The following is a 24,003-nucleotide window of genomic DNA, read 5'->3' on the forward strand; positions in this document are numbered from 1 at the left end:
TCATTTTTTAACATATCGGTCATATCGGTATCGGTCAGATGTTGCAATGTTAATATCGGTTATCATTATCAGCCAAATTCTTCACATTGATATGAAATAATGCAGTAAATATATGATTTATGGGCTTTTCCAAAGGCTTTGCAAATAAAGAAATGCATAACTTTTTCAAATTCAGTGTTAACATGTGTTTTTCAGTATGTACAAAATGTGATGATCATAAAAATGCGGTTTTATACAGATCATATCGACATCGGTAAATATCGGTTATCGGCCATAACAGCAATGTTAATATCGGTTATCGGCATCGGCCAAAATTTTCATATCGGTGCATCCCTAGTTCCAGGTGACAAACCGCCATTGTTTGTTGTTTGTAAGGCTGACCAAACACTATTTTGCTGTTTTCCCTGCAGTAAAAAATAATTGTGTTATGACACACTAGTTTTACAGGTAGCCTACACAGCTTGCCTCTCAAACTGAATACTGACCATGTTGATCAAAGTAATGGAAATACTATGTACTAGTCCTACTATGGACATTTAAAAAGAAACAAATGTGACAGATGCTCAAAAAGCAAAGGACACCAAATAAGGGAAAAATGTATATGCAATCAATTAATTAGTATCAAGATTTAGGCCTATGCTTTTTCTAGCCTGGTATCCAGCCCCTAATGAATCCTTCAATCGCTATGGGAATTCAAAGAGGGCTGAAAAAAAACTGAGATTCATAGGGGCTCATACTAGGCTACCCTTTTTCCAGGTGGCAAACTAAATAAGTGCCCCATTATTTTTGCATCAAAAATAATTTTGTGATCATTTAAGGTGAGGTTTGTGGAATTTTTGAATGAAGATGTAGATTTTGGCCATAGCTTGAAATGTTACAATTAATACAAATAATTGTAATACATGAGCATAAAGATGTTTGTAATACTATAATATTGTAGTCATTGGTAAATTAATATTTTAGCCATTCCCTACTTTCACCACTAGAGGGGAACAAACAGCCATATACCAACACAATGCTGAAAGCCAATTTCTGTACAAATATCAGCCTATGTGAATTAATACTTCGTATAAACAAAGTCATATTTACATCATGTAACTATAGTGCAAATGCCTTCACTTTTAACATTTCTAATGCAATAGATAGGCTACCATATCGGCTCTGTAAATGCGTCTGTGTGTAAATTGTATAACAAATAAATATAAATATAATATATATATATATATATATATATATATATATATATATATATATATATATATATATATATATATATATATATATATATATATATATATATATATATATATATATACATATACATATATATATACATATATATATACATATATATATATACATATACATATATATATACATATATATATGTCCTATATATATATCCTAGACATAACTGATGTGATCTTCAAGCCAAGGATTTTCCCAAACTGTGGCCAGGCCGGACGCCAAAACACCATAATAACAGCATTTTTCTTTCTTTCTCTCAGTGATCCCTCCTTGTTTTATATGACCATGAAATTGAGTGTGCCATCTGCTGGCGTTGAATTCAAATACATGCAGGGTCTGGCTGGCAGACAGGTTGTCTAAATGGTCCAAATAATACAATTAGGCCTAGATAGTGTCCACATAATACAATCTGGCCGTTTCAAGAATCTAACGTTACTGCTTTGGACAATGGCATTTCCACTGAAGAAAATACTGTAGACACAAACTTGCATTTCTTAATTGATTAAATTATAAATTTGTATTTAATGAAGAATCTGGTGAGAGTATGAAAGGGCAGTTTCACAAAATTTGGATGTGATTTGAAAATGTGGTCGTTCACCCTAGGCCCTGTTATTTAGATTTTGGTAGAATGCGTCTCTCGACCAATCGCATTGGTCGGTTGGAACTGACGGTTGAATATTGTTGTTCTTGTAAAATGTAGTCTACATTAATAACAGCGTAATAATACGGTGATAGCTTCCTAACCAGCCTACGGGACTGAGTGGCAGACTGGGGGCCGGTGAATGGAGGTCACCGCAGACAGGCGGTGAGAGAGAGGGAGAGGGAGAGGGAGAGGGAGGACGGACTGAGAGAGAGCGACCAGCCAGCCGCCTTCAAAAATGGCGTCTTCAGAGGAAAATGACTAAAAATATAAAAACGCGGCCTGCTTTCTTTACGCTTCCTCGTTCGGTTTTTGCACCGTGACCGTATTTTCACAGCCCGGGGCAAACTCGTCGTTGCTTTTACTGAATGGCTAAAAGGAGAAGAAACATGGGGAGCGAACATTTAGGAAAATAATAACAGCCCTGTTTTATTTTGATGCGTCGTTACGGAGAGCTAGCATCTGCTAGCCAACCATTCTGGAGGGGGGTGGGAACGATTTGCATGTAAAAGATAAAATAAAAATCATGATATTGGGGATTTCTTTGCTTATCTATGGGGAATGATTGCTACCAACGTGGCCTATCGATTGCAATCTTTGTAGTGTTAGCATTGTAGCAAAACTAGCCTAAAGAAAGGGGAGGAGAGACGGCGAAAAGTACGCATTCAAATCAAATGTTTATCAGCAATTCGCCCATCACCGGCCAAATCCGTGGCATCTTCATCATGACCGTGCATGATTTTGGAGTAAATCTGCATTCGTGGAAATGATAGATGGGGAAAGAGTAGGAAAAGGAGAGACAGAGATTTTTTTTGGAGGTGGTTGGATTATAACCCCGTAGACCCCCTCTTTTTTCATCCAGCTTTCTCCTCCTCCCCTCCATTTCTCTTTCAATATGCTGTTTTCCACTCCTGAGGACTTGCTTGTGAAACCGGGGAAAATAGCCTAAACCGAGAACGGGGAAGACGGGATTTTCCCCCTAATCTGTTGCGACTGTTCGTTGCTTTCGTCCTCGTTATACACGCATCACATAAATGGATAGAAATTACCCGGGAACAGGATTTGGTGATTTGGGCGCAGGAGCAGGATGGAGTTATGAGAGATCGGCAAAAGCAAGGTATGCATTTGATTCAGACAATGTGCATGCATCACTCAGACTTAGCAGGGCACACTGAGACCCATGTAAACAAATTGCCACCATTGGGTTCACCTATTGTTTCACACCTTTCCATTATTTGTCGTGCATTGTCATCCAAACAGTTGCATAGTAATAATATTATAAACAGTGATCGAGCAGTGTGCGTGTCGTGGGGGTGGGCGGGGTGGAGAAAGGTAGGGGAAATGCATTGAATGTGATTGACAGACCTGGTTCTAGGTAGACTTGTGTGGAGGGAGGGGGGGGGGGGGCATATATGTCTGGAGCATCTATAGGAATTATTGTTCGGTTTGCACAGGCCTCGCCACAGACCCTGATAAATTCACATGATTGATACAAAACTGCGAAGAGTGCAGACGCAGCAAACACTACACAGCAATCCCCTGTGACACATTAGCAACAAGCATTCATACCAACCAGTAAGGTTAACGTTAGGCTGAATTCTATAAAACACTTTACATTGCTACATTGTTAGCGTAAATAATAATAATAATAATAATAATAATGATAAATAAGATATTTTTATGGAGGAGGGGATGCTGTCCTCCTGTCCTGTGCAAAATTAAAACGTTATTGTATTTTTCCCAAGCGTGTTCCTTGGGCTCATTGTTAACTAATTAATTTACATAATTCAATCGACGTGTAATTAACGTTACTGTTTGTCGAAAACAAAAATAATACTAGGGTGAAATGAGTACGAGTACGACTACGACCTGACTGGACTGTGCAGGGTAGCTCGGTCTTTAGCTTAGCATGTAAACTAGCGCTATTTACATGGACATCAGGGGAGGCCTTGGCTTGGCAGGCAAGCAACGGCGCCTCGTATTTAGCTGCACATACTGTAAATAATGTTATACCACCTCAGAATGTCTTGAAAGCCACGATGACCTTTGGCAACCGATATTTTGCTAAACTAATCTGGCTAGTTTCTGGTGTTTGCATGTCTTGCATTGCGTCGACTTGCACCAGCCAGCTGTTAACGTTAGCACATCAACATAATTAATGGTTTGCAGACACTTTGCCTCAGATAAGTCAAGTGTCGTTGGTAATAAACGAGGAAATCTATTTTTCTAGTTTGCTTGCAGCTGCACACCGGTCACACGGTTTATTTACACGTTAAAAAAGGCCTTGCAGCATGGGCCTAGTCCCCACATTTCTAGCTGCTATGCATTGCTGCTCGGCGGTGCTACTGCTAGCCTGGTGCTAACTGTGTTATCTGCCTAACCAACACAACGCCTTTCTTGCAAAGCAAAGTTCTGCAGTTAGTTCATTTTCAACTTTGAATATGTCTAACGTTAGCATAGTTTCGGTTTGCACTTTGTAAAATATGTAGATGTTGACTTGTACTTCATTATGATAATATGCTTTAATAAGTAATTCCATCATTTTTGCATGACACTGAATGTTTATGCATTCATAGACTTGTCTGTGAACAATAAACTTTGGTATGTATGTACTTATTCAAATGAATCCCACATTTTACTGTCTAATCGTATAATCCTGTCACATTTTATTTGGACAGTGATATGCTAATGAATTATTAATTTTCCTCTAACCTTATATCAAAGATCTAAATTCTATTTTGTGTTTTACTCATCAGGGATTTGGATTTTCTCAGGTGGGTCACTGTTCAGTAGTATAAAGTGCAAGATAGAAACCCGACTGGTGGACACTAGCTTTGAGTTAAGAGTTGCAACATCTGTGTGGATTTTTAATGGCAATTAATTGTGGGACAATTTAGTGAAATTATTTTGTAAGTGCATTTGACAAATGAGGCCAGGACCAGAATATCTTTTCTCAGGGTCATGTTTTGGGGGCCAATTAGGTTTATGTAAATGAACTCTGAAATGAATTGATTAATTAACCCCCCCCTTCCCTCCACACACACACCCCTTTTCTCCTTAGTCTTGTGTATGGGAGTTCCAGATCATCCCACCCCGAGTCTGAGCTCCTTCACCGACAAGCCTACGCCACCCCACACCCTCTGCAGGGCTATGCCACCAATCACCACCCAGGGAGCTCTGGTCAAGGCGGGGCTTGGGGAGCAGCTGGACGGAGTTTGGGTGAGATAAATGTCATACCTTCCATGTCGCCACAATAAGGGGCCCGGGGGCCATGAATGATTGTATCTGTCCGTGCTGGCCCTGCTAGATTGTAATTGAAAAATGTGCATGGCTGTATTGAGTTTAAGCCATAGTTTTAGAAACCTGATTTGATTTGATTTAAATGAAAAGCCTGTAAATTATGTTTTAAATCCGTGACCTAGTCAGTCTCCGACCGCAGTCATACAATTAATTCTCAAGCAGTTTTGCGAATTCAGCAACGGATTACATCTAGAATAAATAAAAAATATTTTCTGTCGAGATGTCCTTTGCTTTTTTTATTTTCTTATCAGATACACATTAACAGTGAAAGTGGCTGCTAGTATTATTTGCATTCTCAGTCAAAGATATTTCATGGTTCTATCTCTTGTTCCCAAAGGTCTCTCGGGGCTCTTTGATACTGGCCTGCACCACGCCAGCCCCTCTGGCCCTGATGCATCTGTCATGAACCTGATCTCAGCCCTGGAGTCCCGGGGTCCCCAGCCCCCGCCCTCGGCCTCCTCCCTCCTCTCCCAGTTCCGCACGCCGTCCTGGCAGACAGGTGGGCTTGTGCTGGCTCTTCCCTCATGTGTTGACATTCAAACGGGCCCCACTGTCAATATGACATTTACACCGAGCCTCCCATGTTTCACTACATTGTCATTCTGCTGCTGTTGCTTCCACATGTTTTGACCAATTTGGAATAAATGTATTTTCATATCAAATTTAAACATGTTGTCAGTTTTATCAATGAGTTTGACTCATTGATATCACAAGGAAGGAGGGGCTATTAACAAATGAAAACATTCTGGTTCTTGATGGTTTTCATCTTAATTGGATAAACTGATGGATGCTGGGTAATATTGCTGTTTGTCTTCTTTTTCCTAACAGCGATGCACACCCCTGCTCCTGCTGAGCTCTTCATCTCAGGAGCCCTTCCCGGCTCTGGCTCCTTCCCCTCCTCCTCAGCCCTCTCAGCCTATCAGCACCCAGCATCCTTCTCCAGCCGCTCGTTCCCCACCGCCTCCCTTTCCCTCCAGGACACGCCCACATTTAGCCCCACTTCCAATGGCCTGCTCTCCCCCCATGACCCCCTGCTACACATCAAGGCTCCCTCCCAGTCCAGCCTGGGCTTCGACAGACTCCTGTCGTCGCAGGGCGCTGCTGCGGCCGCCTACAGGGGCAGCCAGGATCCCACGGGTGCGACCTCTGCCCAGGCATCCTCGGCTAGGCACCTGCAGTCGCACCAGTTCAACCTGCTTTCGTCACAGCTCCAGGATCAGTCGTCCCAGCTGTACAATGCCTCTGTCTTCTCCTCAGCCCAGCCCCAGTCGCAGTCCCAGTCCAACTCCGCTCAGGAGCGGGCCGTTCCCCGGCAGGACAGCGTCATCAAGCACTACCAACGGCCCACGCCGGCCCAGTCGCAGCTCTCATCCTCTGCTGCCCACTCACTCCAACACTACCTCAGCTGTGGAGGGGCAGGGTACCAGCAGATAGCCACCCACCACAGGCACGCTGGCCTTTCTTGCAGCCCGCTGGGTGACCAGAGCCCTACCTCTGACCACAAGCCCGCCGCTCGCACTGAGCAGTACCGGCCAATCATCCAGCCCCCCTATTCCTCCTCCTCCACCCCCTCTTCCTCATCTTCCTCAGCTGGGAAAGCTACCAAAAGCAGCTCCAGCAGTGGCTATTCCTCTGCCAGTTCAGCATCATCCTCCAGAACTCCTCACACCCCCCCTTCTGCTTCCTCTACATCCTCTTCCTCCTCCTCTTCTTCCGCCACCTCGGGAGCCCATCCTTCCAACTCCATCCCCACCTCGAGCTCCAGTGCAGCCCCTTCCAGGCAGCAGCCGCCCCCTCAGCCCGCCCCTCCTCCCCCAGCCCCTCAGCAACAGCAGCCCCCACCTACCTCCACCTCTACCCCACAGTCTCTAACCAAGTCCTGCCTCTCAGGCTACGGTTCTCCTGTGCCCCCAGTGAAGACCCCCACCACTGCACTCACTGGTCAAACCCCACCACAGCAGCAGCAGACCCAGTCATATTCCCCCACTTCCCACCTGCCTCAGTCCTATGGAGGCTTCAGCTCCCCCCAAGCCCAAGACCTGAGCTCGGGCACTGGTGGGAAAGGTTACGGGAGTCTAGGGAGCCGAAGCCAGTCATACTCCACGGATGTCTATGGAGCTGACTCTGCCTATGGATCGCTTCCATCCTCACTGGGTGGAGCTGGAAGCCCTTCGCTAGGCTACGGCGCCCCAGGCCACTCCCCTGCCCTTTTAAGGTCAAGTGGCTCGTCAGGCAGTGGAGCATCTGGTGGAGGAAGCAGCAACAGCACAGGAGGCGGTAACTCTGGGTCAGGAGGAAGGAGTATGGCCAGTGAGAGTAGTATGGCCAATGAGAGAGGTGGCGGAGGCAGTGGAGGAGGGTCTTATCATATTCCAGACTCTAGCCCCTCCCCATCAGGCAACTCGGGCATCATCCGCCCAGGGTTGCATTCCCCAGTGCCTGCCTGCCCCACACAGTCTCCAGGGGGCGCTGGCTCTTCTAAGTACATCTCCTCTGTTCTCTCCCCCACGTTCCTGGCCTCGCCACAGGGCTATCCTGACACCAGAGGGCCCAGCTCCCAGCCTCAGTCCTATCATTCCACCTCCTCCAAATCCAAGGCCGACAATTCCATGCTCGGAGTGGGCTCTCAAAGGTCCCAAGAGGAAGTAGATGATGACGATGACTTCTTGATCCAGCACCTACTGCAAGCCCAGGCAAGTCCCGGCCCCCAGGCTGCCCTTCACCATGCCCAACAACAACCCCAACAGACGTCCCAACAGCAGCAGCCCCAATCCCAGTCAGTGCCCTCGACCACTGATGGAGGCAAAGGGCTGGCGTATGACATGGGCAAGACATCTGAGGAGAGATACCACCTGCAGAGTGTCATCCGTACCCACAGTGCCACATCCAATGCTGGAGTAGCTAGTGCAGGGTCTGGGGGGACCATCTCAGGCTTGGACAGCCAGTTGGAGATGTCACTAAAGAAACAACAGCAGCAACAACATCAACAACAACACCATCATCATCAACAGCAACAAAGAAATGACAGATCTGTTGGAAGCAGCAGGAGCAGTGGAGGGAGAGCCAGTGCCGAACAAGTGCACTCCCACCTGCATCACCATGACAACCTGGGCTCGGTGGTCCATTATGGGCGCGGTGACCCATACACCCAACACTCCCTTGCCTCGCAACACTCCTCACACAGCCAGCACGTGTCCTCACACTCTCAGATGCAGTCGCACACCCAAATGGAGCTCCAAAAGAAACCTCAAGAACGCGCTGAAATCCCATATCCGCAGAAAACTCCAGAGGTCCAGCAACAGCATTCCCAGTCTCAAGCTGCCGCTTCCCTCATGGACTCCCCCACTGATCACGATCAGCCACCACACCTGCTCCAGTCAGTGCTGTCCCACACCACCCGCAACAAGCTGGAGCCTCATCAACAGCACCACAAGATGGACACTCACCAACATCAACAACAGCACCACAAGATGGACTCCCATCGGCAACATCAACAGCATCACAAAATGGACTCCCACCAACCACATCAGCAGCACCAGAAGATGGACTCCCACCAACATCAGCAGCACCACAAAATGGACTCTCATCCACAACCACAGCAGCACTCCATTAGCCAACAGCAAGCTGTAATGGAGGGTACTGGTGGGAGAATGGGCTCAAGCAAACACCAGGCTCAGCCTCAGTCCCAGACCACCCAGCTCCAGCTCCAACTCCAGTCCCAGGCTTTGGAGGTGGCAGCGGCCCACTACAGCCACGGGCCACCTCCACATCAGCACGACCAGAGCCAGGTGAAACAAAGTTCAGTGGTCTCCTCCCTGGACATGCTGGAGCGCTCACTCTCCCAGACCTCGAGCACGGATGTAGCGGTTGCAGAGGAGCGGCGAGGCGGAGGTAGCAGCGGGGGACGAAGCGGCGGAAGTGCCGAGCGCCACAGACAGCAACAGCAGGAGCAGCAGCAGAGGCAGCACTCCGCCCACCATCAACCACAGCAAACCCACCACTCCCAGCAACACTCTGCCTCCGAGCTCCACTCCTTCCTGTCTGAGCCCGACATGGGCTTGTCTACGCCCTCTCACATGCACCACCTGCCACAACACCACCCACAGCAGCAGCACCCCAACTCTCAACACCAACAAACCCATTCTCACCACCCTCACACCCAGCCACACCCTCAGCAGCAGCAACCGCAACACACGCACCACATAGCCCCGCCTTCTGCCTCAGGCCACGCCCAGCCTCAGCCAGACCCCCAGCAGCCGCTCTCATCCCAGCTCACCCCTCAGCAAGGCCAAATGGATCCGCAGCGCTCGGAGCAGCACCAGTTTGACACGGTCAGCCCGGTGGAGAAAGCCGGCCAGAACCAACAAAGTAACCGCTTTGTGCCCCTAACGTCCATCTGCTTCCCCGACTCCCTGCTTCAGGATGAGGACCGCTCCTTCTTTCCAGGAATGGAGGACATGTTCTGTGCAGACGACTACAAGTCTAGTTGTGCCGGAGGTGCAGGGCCAGGGCAAGAGGAGATGAACGAAAGCCATGCCGGTCAGGAGGGAATGGATTCCATGAAGGCTGGGCAGAGTGGAGGTGGAGCAGGGGGAGGTACTGGAGGTAGCTATGACATGATGGGCCACCATGGTGGGGACCAGGGCTATGGGCAGTACTGTCACGGTTTGGAAGAACCCAGCAACAATACCATGACTCTGGATCTTGACTCCCTTAAAACCCATGAGCTCCCCTCCACTGTCAACACGGAACAGCTTGGCTTGATTCAGTCCCAGGCCCCAGGTATGGCTATGGGCTCCAACACCGCTGCCCCCAACAACTCTGGAGCAAAACTGACCTCTGGGCCTGGAGGAGCTGGTACAGGAGCCGGCTCCGGAGGCCTCCAATCTCCCATTTTCTGTTCCTCACGTCCCAAGAAGCTCCTCAAGTCCAGCTCTTTCCACCTCTTGAAGGAGCGACGGGACCCTAACACCCTGCCCAAGAAAAGTTATGCCCAAGAATATGAGTTTGAAGATGATGAAGATAAAGCTGACCAGCCGGCTGACATCCGCCTGAACAGCCGGAGGCTCCCTGACCTACTGCCAGACCTGGTGTCCAGCTGCAGGAAAGGAGGAGGTGGAAGTGGCTCTCTCAGTCCTCTAATGGGTGACCTGGACTTCTACCACTCCTCCGGCTACTCATCCATGGGCTCACACTCTCTACTGCCTCAGGACGGGCCCAAGAAGAGGGGCCGAAAGCCCACCAAGCCCAAGAGAGAGGGTCCCCCGAGGCCAAGAGGTAGGCCTCGCATCCGCCCTCTGCCGGAACCGTACACCCCCCGTGGGATGATGGGGGAGATGGGTGGAGCAGCAGCAGCAGCAGCAGCAGGAGGTGGTGGAGGGTTCAGCGTGGAAGGGCGTGGGAGGGGCAGGGGCCGCGGAGGCCGAGGGAGAGGAGGAAAGAGGGAGGACATGTTTATGGAAATGAGTGGGAAGGAGCAGGAGCAGATCTCGCATCACCATCACCTCCATCAACAGCAGCAGCAACCACAGCAGCACCATGAGCCCATACCGCCACTGAAGGTGAGTGACATTCTGTTTAGATTGACTTATACACAGGGTTGCCACGGGCCTGGAAAGTACTTGAAAGTGCTTGGATTTATAAAGAGGCCCTTAAAAGGGCTTGGAGCCTACGGGAATTGTGGAGTTTGAGCCTTGTGCCCTCTGTAATACCAAAATTCACCGATATATTATTTTGTCTGGACGATAGAAAATGTATTTCGTTTCATATGATGCTCTATCGTTTATATCGTTGTGTTGCAAATCACACTCTTTACGGCAATATTGTCCGCCATTTGGACGACGCTGTGCTTTCGTCATTCTGTTTTCTTTTTTATTCACGTCCACACATGCACCAGACTCTGTCAACAATGTTATGGAGTGGCACAAATCAGCCGGTGAGTAGAAAGAGCAGGGAAAAGTTACCTCCACTCTAGTCTCACGTAGTCAGACCCATCGTCGACGTCATCAAGCTTCCACGGCTGGCACTGCAGGACTACCTCCACTCCGTCCGCTTAGTCTACCCAGTCATTTGCGCTGTGTTAAGTACGCGTTTGATCCATATTTGCGTCTGTCCTCGTAACATTAAACCTGGCAAAACATCTCCTCGTCCTCTCAAGGAAATCCATTGAGGAGCCAATAACCAAACGTCTAGCTTGCTAAAGCTAGCTTTAGCTTCCTTGGGTGAGAGTTGTGTTGGATAGCCGGGAAATCCCATTGTAGAGTATTTTTGTTGAGTGAACTGAACTGGTAACATGGAAATCCCGAAGTGGAGCATTTTTGTTCCTTTATAAACAAACAGAGAGAACTGGACTGAACTATAAATAACTTATTCTACCCGTTTTGCTCTAATGTAATTTTTGAAAATTGAGCTGGTGGTGTGGTTCAGTTTGTGTTTCATTCTACTGCCCTGCAACTAATTATACATTTGTTTGTGTTGTATAGAATAGCCATGCTTATCTGTATTCTGAATGCATGTATCCTTTGTGGGATTTGACATCGACAAAATTTTAACTGGTTTAACCGCTACATAAATAAATGTCCATATGGTAATTTGATATAAACTATAAATTTACAGAAAATATGCTATATCGTGATATATATCGATATCGGGATATGAAATGACCTATATCGGGATATGAGATTTTGCTCATATCGCCCAGCCCTAATTCACCTATCATACCATTTTTATGATATGTCATCAGTAGTACTGGACCAAGCTTGATACACTTTCTTCCTGTCTACAGTATCACTCAGTAGGCTACTTGCTTCCTGTCTACAGTATCACTCGGTAGGCTACTTGCTTCCTGTCTACAGTATCACTCGGTAGGCTACTTGCTTCCTGTCTACAGTATCACTCGGTAGGCTACTTGCTTCCTGTCTACAGTATCACTCGGTAGGCTACAAGCATACAGCCATTAGCTGATCGCTGTGTCATTGGCTGTTGTCTTCTCTCGTGGGCATTCTTAGCTCAAATATGTGGCTGGTCGCCTAGGTAACCTGCAGTGGATACATTTTAGTTTTAACGTGTTTTTCCTTTTCTTTTTCCCCCCATTCTTTTCTCTGCTTTATTGCTTGAAAAGGGCTTGAAAAGTCCTTGAGAATCACAAAAGAGTGGCAGCCCTGTATAAAGTATCTAATCCATCCATGCAGACAATTAGTCCATTTTCATTTTCTCACTTTCTCCATTTTAGATAAAGTTACCGATTGGTACCATGTCCTCGTCGGACGCTTTGCTGAGGACAGACTCTTTGTCTGGCACGGACCCCGCTCTGTCAGACGGCTCCGTGGGCTCTGTGGGCCCCTCACTTGGTCTGAGCCCTGGACCCCCGTGCAGCACAGAGAACAGCAGACATCAGGACAAGAACAAGCTGAAGAGCCAGCTGATGAGTGATGAGATGGATGAAGAGGGCTTAGAAGGAAGGGTAAGGGCTATATAGGACTATATTCCCTACTATGTAAAGCAGAGAGGCTACAGTATATAAAACACTGACTTTAGTTTGATTTGGTTAAAATTGATCCTTTGATAGTGCTAGAGTGCACTGCTTTGGTAGCATCTTCATATGTAAACTGAGTGAAACAGTTGGTAAACAATAACTTGTATCTTCTCCATCTCTCCATCTGTGTTTTCTCTCTCTCCTAGGGTGACGAGAAGGACTCTGACTCCAAGGGCTTTGTAGCCTCATTCCTGGACTTCCTCAAGACAGGGAAGAGACCTCCAGGCTTAGAGATCCCACCAGGAATGGAAACTGGCAACGGCGAAACCTCCCCCTGTAAATCTGGGGGTCTTCGGCCATTGTCTCCAGGCCCTCCTCCCCCGCCACCTCCGTTTGGGGAGGGTGAAGGGAACGGGGGCCTGGCCCTGGGCAACTGCCCCAGCCCCAAGCGCTTAGAAGATGAACTGAAGAGGAACCTGGAGACCTTGCCCTCATTCTCTTCCGATGAGGAGGACTCCGTCGGAAAGAACCAGGACCTTCAGAAGAGCATCTCCTCTGCCATTTCAGCTCTGTACGACACGCCTCAGCTGCCTGCCACCCTCCAGCCCCCTCTACCTCCTTCACCCCCGCAACCCCAGCCTCAGCTGACCCAGGCCCCTCTTACCCCCACGCTACAACCCCCCACGCTTAGCCCCCAGACCTCCATGCAAACCCCCGAGCCACAGTCCAACGAACCTGCCGTGCTCCAACGAGAAGATGGGGACATGGATGAGAACAAGGAAGAAGAGAATGAGGTGGAGAGTATGGGAGGAGGGGATGAAGGGAGTGATGAGATGGAGGGGAGAGAAGAAGAGCCGCAGTTGGAAACTCTGGATGCACCCAAGCTGGAAGGTAAGGCTGGCACACAGGCGTTAAGGTTGGGAGACGGGACTGGCATTGATTAGAACGGCTTTCCAAGCTTTCTTATTCATCTCATGCCCAATTCTTCTTCTTTCCAAATAGTTATAGAAAAATTATAATTTTGTTGCCTTGATTTGTGCTATTGCTGTATTTTTGATCCAACAAAATAGTTCCAATTATGTACTTGTTGAACATTCTCTGTGGTTTTGCCATGTTGCTAATAGAGCTGCAACCATTAATCGATTAGTTGTCAACTATTAAATTAATCGCTTTGATTAATCTGTTTGAGTCAGTTTTTAAGGGGGGGATATAGTTTTTAGGAGGGGGGGATAGAATTGTCTGACATTTAATAGACCAACGAATTGATTAATTGAGGAAAAAAAACGACAGATTAATTGACAATGATGATAATCATTAGTTGCAGCCCTAGTTGGTCAATTGACTAACTTTAATCTTGCTCCTCTTTCATTCCAGCATCCCTACCCGAGATTCCTCCAGCGCCAGAACCTGAGCCTCCCTCTGCCCCTCCCTCCCCTGCCCCATCCTCCGAGTCCTCTCCCTCACACTCCCCTCTACCTCCCCTCTCGCTCCCCTCGCCCCTCCCTCCGCCTCAGGAGGAGCAACAGGAGGTGTCCCAGCCTCCGAGTCCCACTCCCTCTCCACCGCCTCCCGATGCCCTCCCCGCATCCTCCAGCCCTCCTCCCACCTCCCCTGCTCCCCCAGACTCTGTTCAGAACGACTCTCCCCAGCCGTCTCCGGAGACCCCTGCCTCTCCGGAAGAACCCCCGCCCACTAAGATGTCCTCCCTGCACCTGGCCCAGAAACAGGAGGACGCCGCCATTGCTGGAGAGAGTGAGGAGGATGAGAGCGAGAGCGGTGGGGAGGGTATCTTCCGAGAAAGGGACGAGTTTGTGGTGCGGGTAGAAGACATCCGGACTCTCAAGGTATTGTGTGTGTGAATGTGTGTCCATAGCGTTAAGCGTTGTGTGTGTACCTGAGAGTTAATGATAAGGTGTAGCTAGATTTGGACCAAACATATTTTTTTGATATGTATAGCCAACTGCCAACCCACAGTTGTTTATGTATTTACCTATATGAGTGTGTGTGTGTGTGTGTGTGTGTGTGTGTGTGTGTGTGTGTGTGTGTGTGTGTGTGTGTGCGTGTGCGCGCGCGCATTTTTGTGATCACGTGCATGGGTACAGGTTGCCCTGCAGACAGGCCGTGAACCTCCACCCATCTGGAGGGTGCAGAAAGCCCTGCTGCAGAAATTCAGCCCCGAGATCAAAGATGGGCAGAGACAGTTCTGCGCTACGAGCAACGTGAGTTCACGCTGAGCCCTCAGCAATCTAACCCAGTGGTTCTCAATTTGTTTCACATGAAGGACCCCTAAACTGACCAAAAACTTTACCACGGACCCCTATTTCATAGGATTTTGTCCCACGGTCCCCCATATGATAATAAGATTGCTGCTTTAGATGTTTTATTACAGAACGTGTATAAAACCCATGACCAAAATAGTCAGTGTGTTACTTATGAATGGAATTATGGCCAAAATAAATCACCCCCTTTTTGGCTGGGCACCCCCTGGAACCCCCACAGGGGAATCTAACCAGGTGTGGTTAGATTCTAACCACACCTGTTACAAAACTGACAGGCGGTGTTTTGTTATATACGGTAGATAGAAGTTAGAAGTTGTTTTAGCCATAGCTACATACCAGTATACTGTAGATATGTAGATAGACATAAATAGATTCTTACATACCAAAATAGATTGTTACATACCACATTGTCCCACAGCATTCAAAGTGAAGCACATATAAACTTGGGATACTGTATGGGCAAAATTAACTCTCTGTAATCTTTTTCTGGCTCAGTATCTCGGCTACTTCGGAGATGCCAAACGACGTTACCAGCGGCTCTATGTCAAGTTTCTGGAGAATGTCAACAAGAAGGACTATGTCAGAGTCTGCTCTCGAAGACCCTGGCGCAGAGCAGCACCTGCTCTCAGGTACTACATCCTTAGACTCATATTATTTAGTTAACGACGCCTTACTAGATTTTAGGGGTGTCACGGTACGTGTATTCGTCCTGTGGATTCACGGTATGGGCGTCACGGTTCGGTGCGTGAAGCTACACGACGAATACGTCAAATCCAGAAGAAGGTGGTGGTAAAGCGCCTAAACGCCACAGAAGAAGACACACCAAAACAACACAAGGGCCATAGAAATCGGCGTTCACTGAATGGAACGTTTTGTGGAGAGGAAACATTACCGGGGGTCGCTCCAGCGTGTTTACAAGCCGTAGCTTCCATGCTACTTCACAAAACCACAACAACATTGAAGCATCCAGCTGCCCCCCCTTAACCGTCGTCAAAACAGCGAGTGCAGAGCAGTATCCTAATGACTTATGACTCAGGCGATAAGCTGTTTTGCAAATTCTGTCAACATCAAGCCAATGAGGTAAGCTTGCTAATGTAACGTTACGTAGCCGCGACGCGCAACGTCCTCTATATAGCGTTAGTTGCGCGTCGCGGCTACACGTTACATAACACTGACGAAGCTGTTAACTTGTAAACAAGCAACTTACATCTCGTGAGATGACAAGCAAGATGCGGTGAGGAAGAGGGGATGACTCCTTGTCATGTTCCAATTATCCATTATGATGACCGAACGTAATCATTATGGTAAACAAAACTCGCATCCAATAACGTTAGCCTACTTACTTGGGAAAGTGAAACCCACCCCGCGGGGGAGGGGTGGGAGTATTAGGCTACTCCACATGCACTCTGTTTACAAACTTGTGTACAATAAAGATTAAAGTGGGGGAAATGCCTTTGCCCTGTCAAACAGCTGGTATACAGACATCTGAGAGGGAGGCGTACCCCACACATTGAAAATCGCTGCTCTAGAGTAAAACCTTTTTGTGTGGATTGCCTAGATCAGGGATACTCAACTTGCTTTGCCCGGGGGCCATTTTCACATGAAATGATAGAAGGCCAGGGGCCAGTTAATAAACAAACAATATACATTTTTCTGTAGCGGATTGTAGGTTTTTGGGGTGTCAGCCGGAGTTTAGTCTGACAATGTTGTGCACACCGGATAGTTAGTTAGGTTAAGTACATACATAAGTGCCTGGGTAGCGAGCAGATGGCAGTATTTGACAATTTAGCAGCTAAATCATAGATTATTGAAAGATAGTCCATATTCCAGACTGAAATGCTATAACAGAAGTTGAGTATTGGCCAGAATGACATGAACATGTGCACACTTATTCAGCGGGTATCTTGCATGTTGCGTTCAGGTGCACTGTAAAAAAGAAAAAAAAGAAAATGGGTTGCAATTCCATCGCGGGCGCCCGCAGGCCGCAAGTTGAGTATCACTGGCCTAGATCTTAAATTGTGGACATTTATTCTTATTAGACACTATTTCCGATGGTAAAATGAGGGTACACAGAATTCAGAAAAATTCAAAGGGAAAAAAACAGAATTTGGGATTTGTTGCTTTTTTCCTCCGTTGTACCGTATTCGTACCGAACCGTGACCCCGAAACCGAGGTACGTACCGAACCGTGACTTTTGTGTACCGTGACACCCCTACTAGATTTCGTTCTATTTGTTTTAGCATGCATAATTCTAAAGAGTATAGAGGATTTTGAGCATGCGCCTTTTAAATATTATCTTTCTTACACAGAGTGTCTACAATATCTCTAATTTAAAGTGGGTTTTCATCTCCAAATACAACTCATTTCCTCTTCCGCAACAGACGCCAGAACCTCCCCAGGATGGCCTCCCCTCCTGCTGCCCAGCCGCCAGCGAAAGTAGTGGAGAAGGAGGAGAGAGTGGCTCCGCCGGCGGCACCCGTCCAGCGCGAGCAGAGGGACAAAACCCGGGTGAAAGAGCAGCGGGAGAAAAGGGAGGTCGCAGCCACTAAGAAGGAGGTCGCAGCCACTAAGAAGGAGGTCGCAGCCACTAAGAAGGAGGTCGCAGCCACTGTGGCCAAAGCCAAGGAGAAAGAGAAGGAGAAGAGAGTGCAGCCTCAGCAGGAGAAAGAGAGGGAGAAGGAGCGAGAGAAGGAGAAGAGAGTGCAGCCGGAGAAAGAGAAAGAGAAGGAGCGAGAGAAGAGAGTGCAACCGCAGCAGGAGAAGGAGAAAGAGAAGGAGAAGAGAGTGCAGCCGCAGCCGGAGAAGGAGAAGAGAGTGCAGCCGCAGCCGGAGAAGGAGCGAGATAAGGAGAAGAGAGTGCAGCCGATGCAGGAGAAAGAGAAGGAGAAGAGAGTGCAGGAGAAAGAGAAGGAGAAGAGAGTGCAGCCGCAGCAGGAGAAAGAGAAGGAGAAGAAAGTGCAGCCGCAGCAGGAGAAAGAGAAGGAGAAGAGAGTGCAGCCGCAGCAGGAGAAAGAGAAGGAGAAGAGAGTGCAGCCGCAGCAGGAGAAAGAGAAGGAGAAGAGAGTGCAGCCGCAGCAGGAGAAAGAGAAGGAGAAGAGAGTGCAGCCGCAGCAGGAGAAAGTGGAGAAACGTGCTGCAGAACGAGGGAAAGGGAAGGAGGAGAAGAAAGCGGTGGAGAAGAAGGAGAAGGCAGAGCGCCCACCCAAAAACAAGCTAGCCAAGGTGAAGGCGGAGCCACCGCCCAAGAAGAGGAAGAAGTGGCTGAAGGAAGTCCCTTCATCGTCCGACTCGGACTCGTCAGAAGAGGCAGCTAGTGAGGAAGAAAGTAAGACTCCATTTTCTTTCTTACGCTTTGCATTTCGCCAAAGAAGTCCTTTCGATGGAGTTTTCTTTCTCAGTTGAATTTGGGAGCTTTTGTTGACATATTTCCATCAGTTTGGCTCCTTCTGCTGCCATAATCAGCAAGCTGCTGCTTGTTGTCTCACTGGCTCTCTGGGCTCCACCATGTTGCATCAGTCAGCATATTTTGCCAGTCAGTCAACTATACTGCTTGAATGGGTATTTCAACTTTTTGGTGGTGGTTTCAGCGCATAGATGAGATGATGAGGAGGAGGAGGAACAACTAGTGTGGAAATCAAATCAAAGACAGTGTGCGGGGTCATGTCATGACTCATGTGTAGGACTGGTTGATATGGTTACAATCGATATCATCATTATCTTATGGATTTCTTTCTCCCAATGTTGATATATAACGTTATCATGAAATTCATCCTATTGAACCGAATGGCAATGTGATGCCAAAGAAAACTGAAAATTTTAAATGATACTCCTTAGTTCAACTATTTCAATACCCTTTTTCTTCTTCTTTTCTTTTTTCTTCTTTTTTCTTTTTTAATAAAATTTGATTTATCAATTTAGACAGCAGAAGTACCACAATATCCCCAAATCCCCAAATCACTCATCACGGTATGATTCCACTGAGAGGAGAAAAACGATAATACTTAATTATGGCAGGGCGGTAGATAGGCATGTTTTTGGATTTTGGATGGTTTTAAACTCTGGCTCTCCCTCACCCAGTGCCAGTGAAAGGTGGAGTGAACAACCGTGCCATGAGGGAGATGTTCAGGAGCTACGTGGAGATGCTGGTCAGCACAGCGCTGGACCCCGACATGATCCAGGCCCTGGAGGACACAGACGGTAAGAGCAAACACGCGCACACACACACACACACACGCGCACGCACGCACACACACACACACACACACACACACACACACACACGCACACACACACACACACACACATTCCTGGTGGAATATTGTCCACTGCCTCCTAGCATATGTCCTTGTCATATGTGTACAATTGAAGTCTTATGTAAGTGCTCTTGATGTGGGAAAACGAATGTTGTGATGATGACAGAGTGAGAAGAAGCAGCCAGCATTGTGCGAGAGTGTCTGACTGGAGGCTAGGTCAGCCAGCTGTGTGTGAGGCATGTACCATGGCATCTTCAAACGTTTTCAAGTCACAATTTGCAGTCGCGGCAGACTCAATGAACACCACCACCACCACCACCAGTAACCTCGCCGTAAGTTTCAGATGAAGCCAACCAGCCGGAAGAAAACAAAGTTACTGTCGTGGTGATGACAGGTGAATCACTGGAGTATTCCGCACGGAGCACATTTACACGAGTCTTAAGCCCAATTTATGCTTTGTCTGCCGACACTGTTGAAACGGTCGCCGACAGAAATGAGGACTTGAGTCGACACTTTCAAGTGTCGGCGAGCAGTGTCTGCTACCTAGTGAAATGTCTAGTGTCGCTGACTACGTCACGATGTGTCGCGCAAGTCTGATTGGCTATATAGACGGCACGCGCTTGATTTCCTTGTTTTGGTTTTCACTCGATTGAAATGAATGAACGTGTCCCCGTTATTTTTATCAGCCTGTCCTTGATGTATGACTTCGTGAAAATCACAAAGAACATTGTGACCAATTTCCCAGAGAGAGAGAGAGGAGGTGAGTTGTGTAGTTGTGTGTCGTTTATATGCGGCTGCAGCCATGTACGTTACATCTTGCCTCCGAGGTGGTTTCACTGTGCATTTCGTTCCCACTCTTCTCTTGGCTGTCTGCTTATAGCGTTCGAGTGTCACGTGACCGTTGAACCGAGGCGAACATTCACTGAAGTATAAGTGCAACACCATGAGCGACACTTTCTTTTTCGTCTGCGACCATGTGCTGAGCGACACTTTCTAATAAGTATAAATTAAGCTTTAGAGTTTGTAGAGAAGCAGATAAACAAGGTGTGACAGGTTGAAGGGAAGCCATGACAGTGCTGTTACATCAGCGGCCAGAAAGAGCTGCTTTGAATCTGCCCCCGGGTTTGAAATGATTGACAGGTGTATGAACGATGACTAATGAAACTTACCTTGCCTTGATTGGCCCTCAGATGAGCTGTACCTCCCCCCGATGAGGAAGATTGACAGCATCCTCAGCGAACAGAAAAGGAGGCTGTTGAGGAGAGTCAGCATGAGCTCTCAGCACCAGGTAATCTGCTCTGATAGCTTCTTTTCCTCTGTCCCTGGGGATTGAAATAGCATCGTTTAATTTCCATGTCCCTTTTTGCTTACACATTATTTCCTTTCATTTGTTTCATTAAATTGGCACCACAATTTATTTAGGGTTGCACCGATATGAACATTTTGGCCGATACCATTAACCGATATTAACATTGCTGTTATGGCCGATAACCGATATTTACCAATGTCCATATGATCTGTATAAAAACACATTTCTATGATATTCAAATTTTGTACATACTGAACAGCACATGTAAACACTGCGAATGTGAAAAAGTAATGGATTTCTTTATTTCCAAAACATTTGGAAAAGCCTATAAATCATAGATTTACCACATTGTTTCCTCTCAGTGTGAAGATTTTGGCTGCTACCGATAACCGATATTAACATTGCACCATCGGACCGATGTGTTAAAAAATGACTAACATCGGCCGTCGGCCGATACCGATATGAATGCCGATGTATATCGTGCATCCCTAAATTTATTTTAAAACACTGTAAAAGATTATTTGTATCCTAAGTTGTGGTGCGGGGAATACTGTATTAACACGGAACAATATTACAATCATTCATAATTTGTAACCTAAATCAACGATTCAAAGGTATATTTTGAGTGAGTGCAGCTCACTCAACAAATATGTGTAGTCCTCCACCCTGTGTATATCTAACTTCCTCCTCACCTCCACCCTGTGTATATCTAACTTCCTCCTCACCTCCACCCTGTGTATACTGTATCTAACTTCCTCCTCACCTCCACCCTGTGTATATCTAACTTCCTCCTCACCGGCAGGAGGTCCTCCATGCCTACCCGCAGATCATTGTAGACCCCCTGGACTCAGGAGTGGTGAGGGTGCGGCTCAGCGGGGATGCTTACAACCGTAAGACCCTCAACAGAGTCAAGAAGACCCTGCCCAAACCACAGGTATATAGGTTGTGTGTGTGTGTGTGTGTGTGTGTGTGTGTGTGTGTGTGTGTGTGTGTGTGTGTGTGTGTGTGTGTGTGTGTGTGTGTGTGTGTGTGTGTGTGTGTGTGTGTGTGTGTCTATGTGTGTCTATGTGTGTGTGTGAGTCAGAAATGAAGGGAGGCTTAGAGCAAAAATGCTCTTGCAAGTAAATAAAATGCTTGTGAAATAAAAAAGTAAAGAGAAAAACATGCCCCCAATAATTAGGAGTGCCCTGTTTTGCATTTCACCCTGTTCACACTTTATTTGTTGAGCTGTCAAACATGAATGCGTACTGTCCCCTGTGGGCCACCGTAGAGGATTTGTGGGAGACGGGTGATTATTTCCAGCACATTCTGTGTTTTTGATCAGGAAACAACAGAGTACGCAGCCTGAAGCAGGAGGGAAATGTTGGCACCGCGTGTAGAGCAGGAGAAAATGCCCACGCCACAAACAATTGCATCAACAACAAATAAATCAGCCAATATCGTAGGAAAGAAAGAATGGAAAAAAGTTTGTCTTAAAATAAATGAGTGATTGTCGATTGTTCTTTTGCCATAATCGTCAGGTGCCTTGCGCGTTGCATGCTTGGGCGATCATGGCTTCTCACTTCGAACCATAATATATAAATCCATAGTTCCATAAAGTTGCGCTTGGAAAATGCCCCTAAAATCCAGGCAAAAAAAATCCCTTTGGAAATAAGTATTTCTGGTGCCTGCTTGTGTGTCAGGTTTGTTGTAAGTGTAGGTAATCTTAATGTGATCGTCTCTTTTAGGACCTTAAACTGTCATCCGAGACGTATCGGATCTACAGTCTCTACCACTCTCTGCATCACTACAAATACCACACCTTCTTACAGTGCAAGAAAGAGGTAAGCAGTACAAATATGTGCTTTGGTGATTTTAAACAAGTTTATATAAGTAACATCTTGTATGTGCGTTAAAATGGGGGAAAAAAACGTGTTTATTTTGGAGCACTTGCGTCACTACAAACTCAATTGATGATTGCGTCCAGGAATGTTTTTTTAGCACATAATTAGTAAATGTTTCCATGCATATCGATTCTTACCAGTTTATATGAATTCAGCATTGTTTGGTTTGGTTTCCTACCCGAGACCCGGGTTTGAATCTCAGCGCTTAGCCAACATCTGTTCTTTCCGTCCCGTTTTCCAGACCAACACCATTGAGCAGGCAGCGGAGGACCCCGGGCAGGAGGAGGTGGTGCAGCAGTGCATGGCCAACCAGAGCTGGCTGGACACACTCTTCAGCTCCTACATCGAGCTGCTCACTCTCAGCACCAAGGCTTGAGTCGGCCCACTTCCAGAGAGGGACAAAGACGGAGCAAGAGGACACACACAAAAAAAACATGAACACAGGAAGAGACTGACCCTCCTGTACAGCCCCCAACCCTCTTCAAGTCTTTTTAGATCTGAGGAAGAATTTGCCAGGCCCTCAAGGAACACTAAAGGAGTCTATTCGTGTGACCTTAGACACTGACCTCTTTTTCTCCTCCTCCTCTTGTTGTTGCTCAATGACTATGATAAAGAAACGTCTTACTTTGTGAGAAGGGCGACCCCCACTGGATGGAGGGGGTCACTCGCGGGCAGTCAAGGGGGAATTGACCATTTCTGAATGGAAGAGACATGCGGGGGAGGGGGAGGTCAGAAGAGGAGCCACTGACATCATGTAACTGTGTGTCAAGAAGACAATAGTTCCGAGAGAAACTATTACCGCTTAGTTTTTACATAAATTATTTTTTTGAAAAGACTAACATCCGCTGTTGGCTTTTGAAGAGTGGAAGAGGGTGAGAATGCTTTTTAAAAACTGCGTGTAGAGTGTGCCGTGAGCAGTGTGAACATGGACGGAAAGAAACCTGAAAATGTGTTAATTAATGCGCTCTCCCTCATTCTGTGCTACGTGAGGGGCAGCACCAAGTTAGCGATGTGATAATATATAAACACATTTTTATTATTTATATGAGGAGGTTTTTAACTTAAACTCTCACAAGCGCTGGGTTGCTGCCCTAACATTTTAAATACCTTTTATTTTCCACAGGTTAAATATACAATCGTAACCCACATATCCAACTTGTCTTCCCCTCTATACAAAAGAGCAAAAGTCGAGACAGAAATATAGTATCAAATACAGTATGGGTGTAAAAAGAAGAGAATGGCAAAGTATATTTGAAACTTAACATTGTTGTGCTTCAGTTCAATCATCAACATCATGCAGGTGCAAAGAAAAAGAAGTAAATAAACTATCCATTTCCCATACGGGAAGGAGTATAAATAAGTAATATTTAAAGAGGAAATAGTCATTTCATTTTTATCATTTTGATGTTTGTGCATACTATGACTTATTTTGGAAACAATCTAATTTTCCATAAAAAAAGGAAAAAAAGAAAGTCTTTGTGTAAATATTGTACAGTTCTTGACGAAATTCTTTGTCCTGTACATTAACTCCCCTGTATTTGAGAAACAAATAAAATCAGCAAAGAACAATTTTTGTTTCGTTTCTCTCTGTGTGTGTGTGTGTGTGTGTGTGTGTGT

At 46.8% G+C, this 24,003-nt stretch overlaps 1 protein-coding gene across 1 annotated transcript; it reads left to right on the plus strand.

Annotated features, from left to right (window-relative positions):
* Positions 1 to 2,724: 2,724 nt before the first annotated feature.
* Positions 2,725 to 23,945, plus strand: LOC310776008 (proline-rich protein 12-like). Its single transcript, XM_083636147.1, has 15 exons — positions 2,725 to 3,005; positions 4,950 to 5,107; positions 5,526 to 5,687; positions 6,017 to 10,749; positions 12,420 to 12,650; positions 12,869 to 13,553; positions 14,037 to 14,506; positions 14,765 to 14,881; positions 15,437 to 15,570; positions 17,323 to 18,266; positions 19,019 to 19,138; positions 20,385 to 20,482; positions 21,306 to 21,437; positions 22,231 to 22,326; positions 22,628 to 23,945. Exons 1-15 carry the CDS (start codon positions 2,923 to 2,925, stop codon positions 22,760 to 22,762), a joined length of 8,298 nt encoding a protein of 2,765 aa, XP_083492273.1. The 5' UTR covers positions 2,725 to 2,922; the 3' UTR covers positions 22,763 to 23,945.
* The last annotated feature ends 58 nt before the right edge of the window (positions 23,946 to 24,003 follow it).

This window comes from Poromitra crassiceps (genome assembly GCF_964638095.1).
Source record: "Poromitra crassiceps genome assembly, chromosome: 4".
Taxonomy (NCBI): Eukaryota; Metazoa; Chordata; class Actinopteri; order Beryciformes; family Melamphaidae; genus Poromitra; species Poromitra crassiceps.

Bases quoted from the DNA above. Each gene is read 5' to 3' on its own strand.
- LOC310776008 (XM_083636147.1), top strand. From the start codon at position 2,923: ATGGATAGAAATTACCCGGGAACAGGATTTGGTGATTTGGGCGCAGGA. The intron at 5,108-5,525 runs GTGAGATAAATG...TTGTTCCCAAAG, and splicing joins AGCAGCTGGACGGAGTTTGG to GTCTCTCGGGGCTCTTTGAT. The intron at 13,554-14,036 runs GTAAGGCTGGCA...CTTTCATTCCAG, and splicing joins GGATGCACCCAAGCTGGAAG to CATCCCTACCCGAGATTCCT.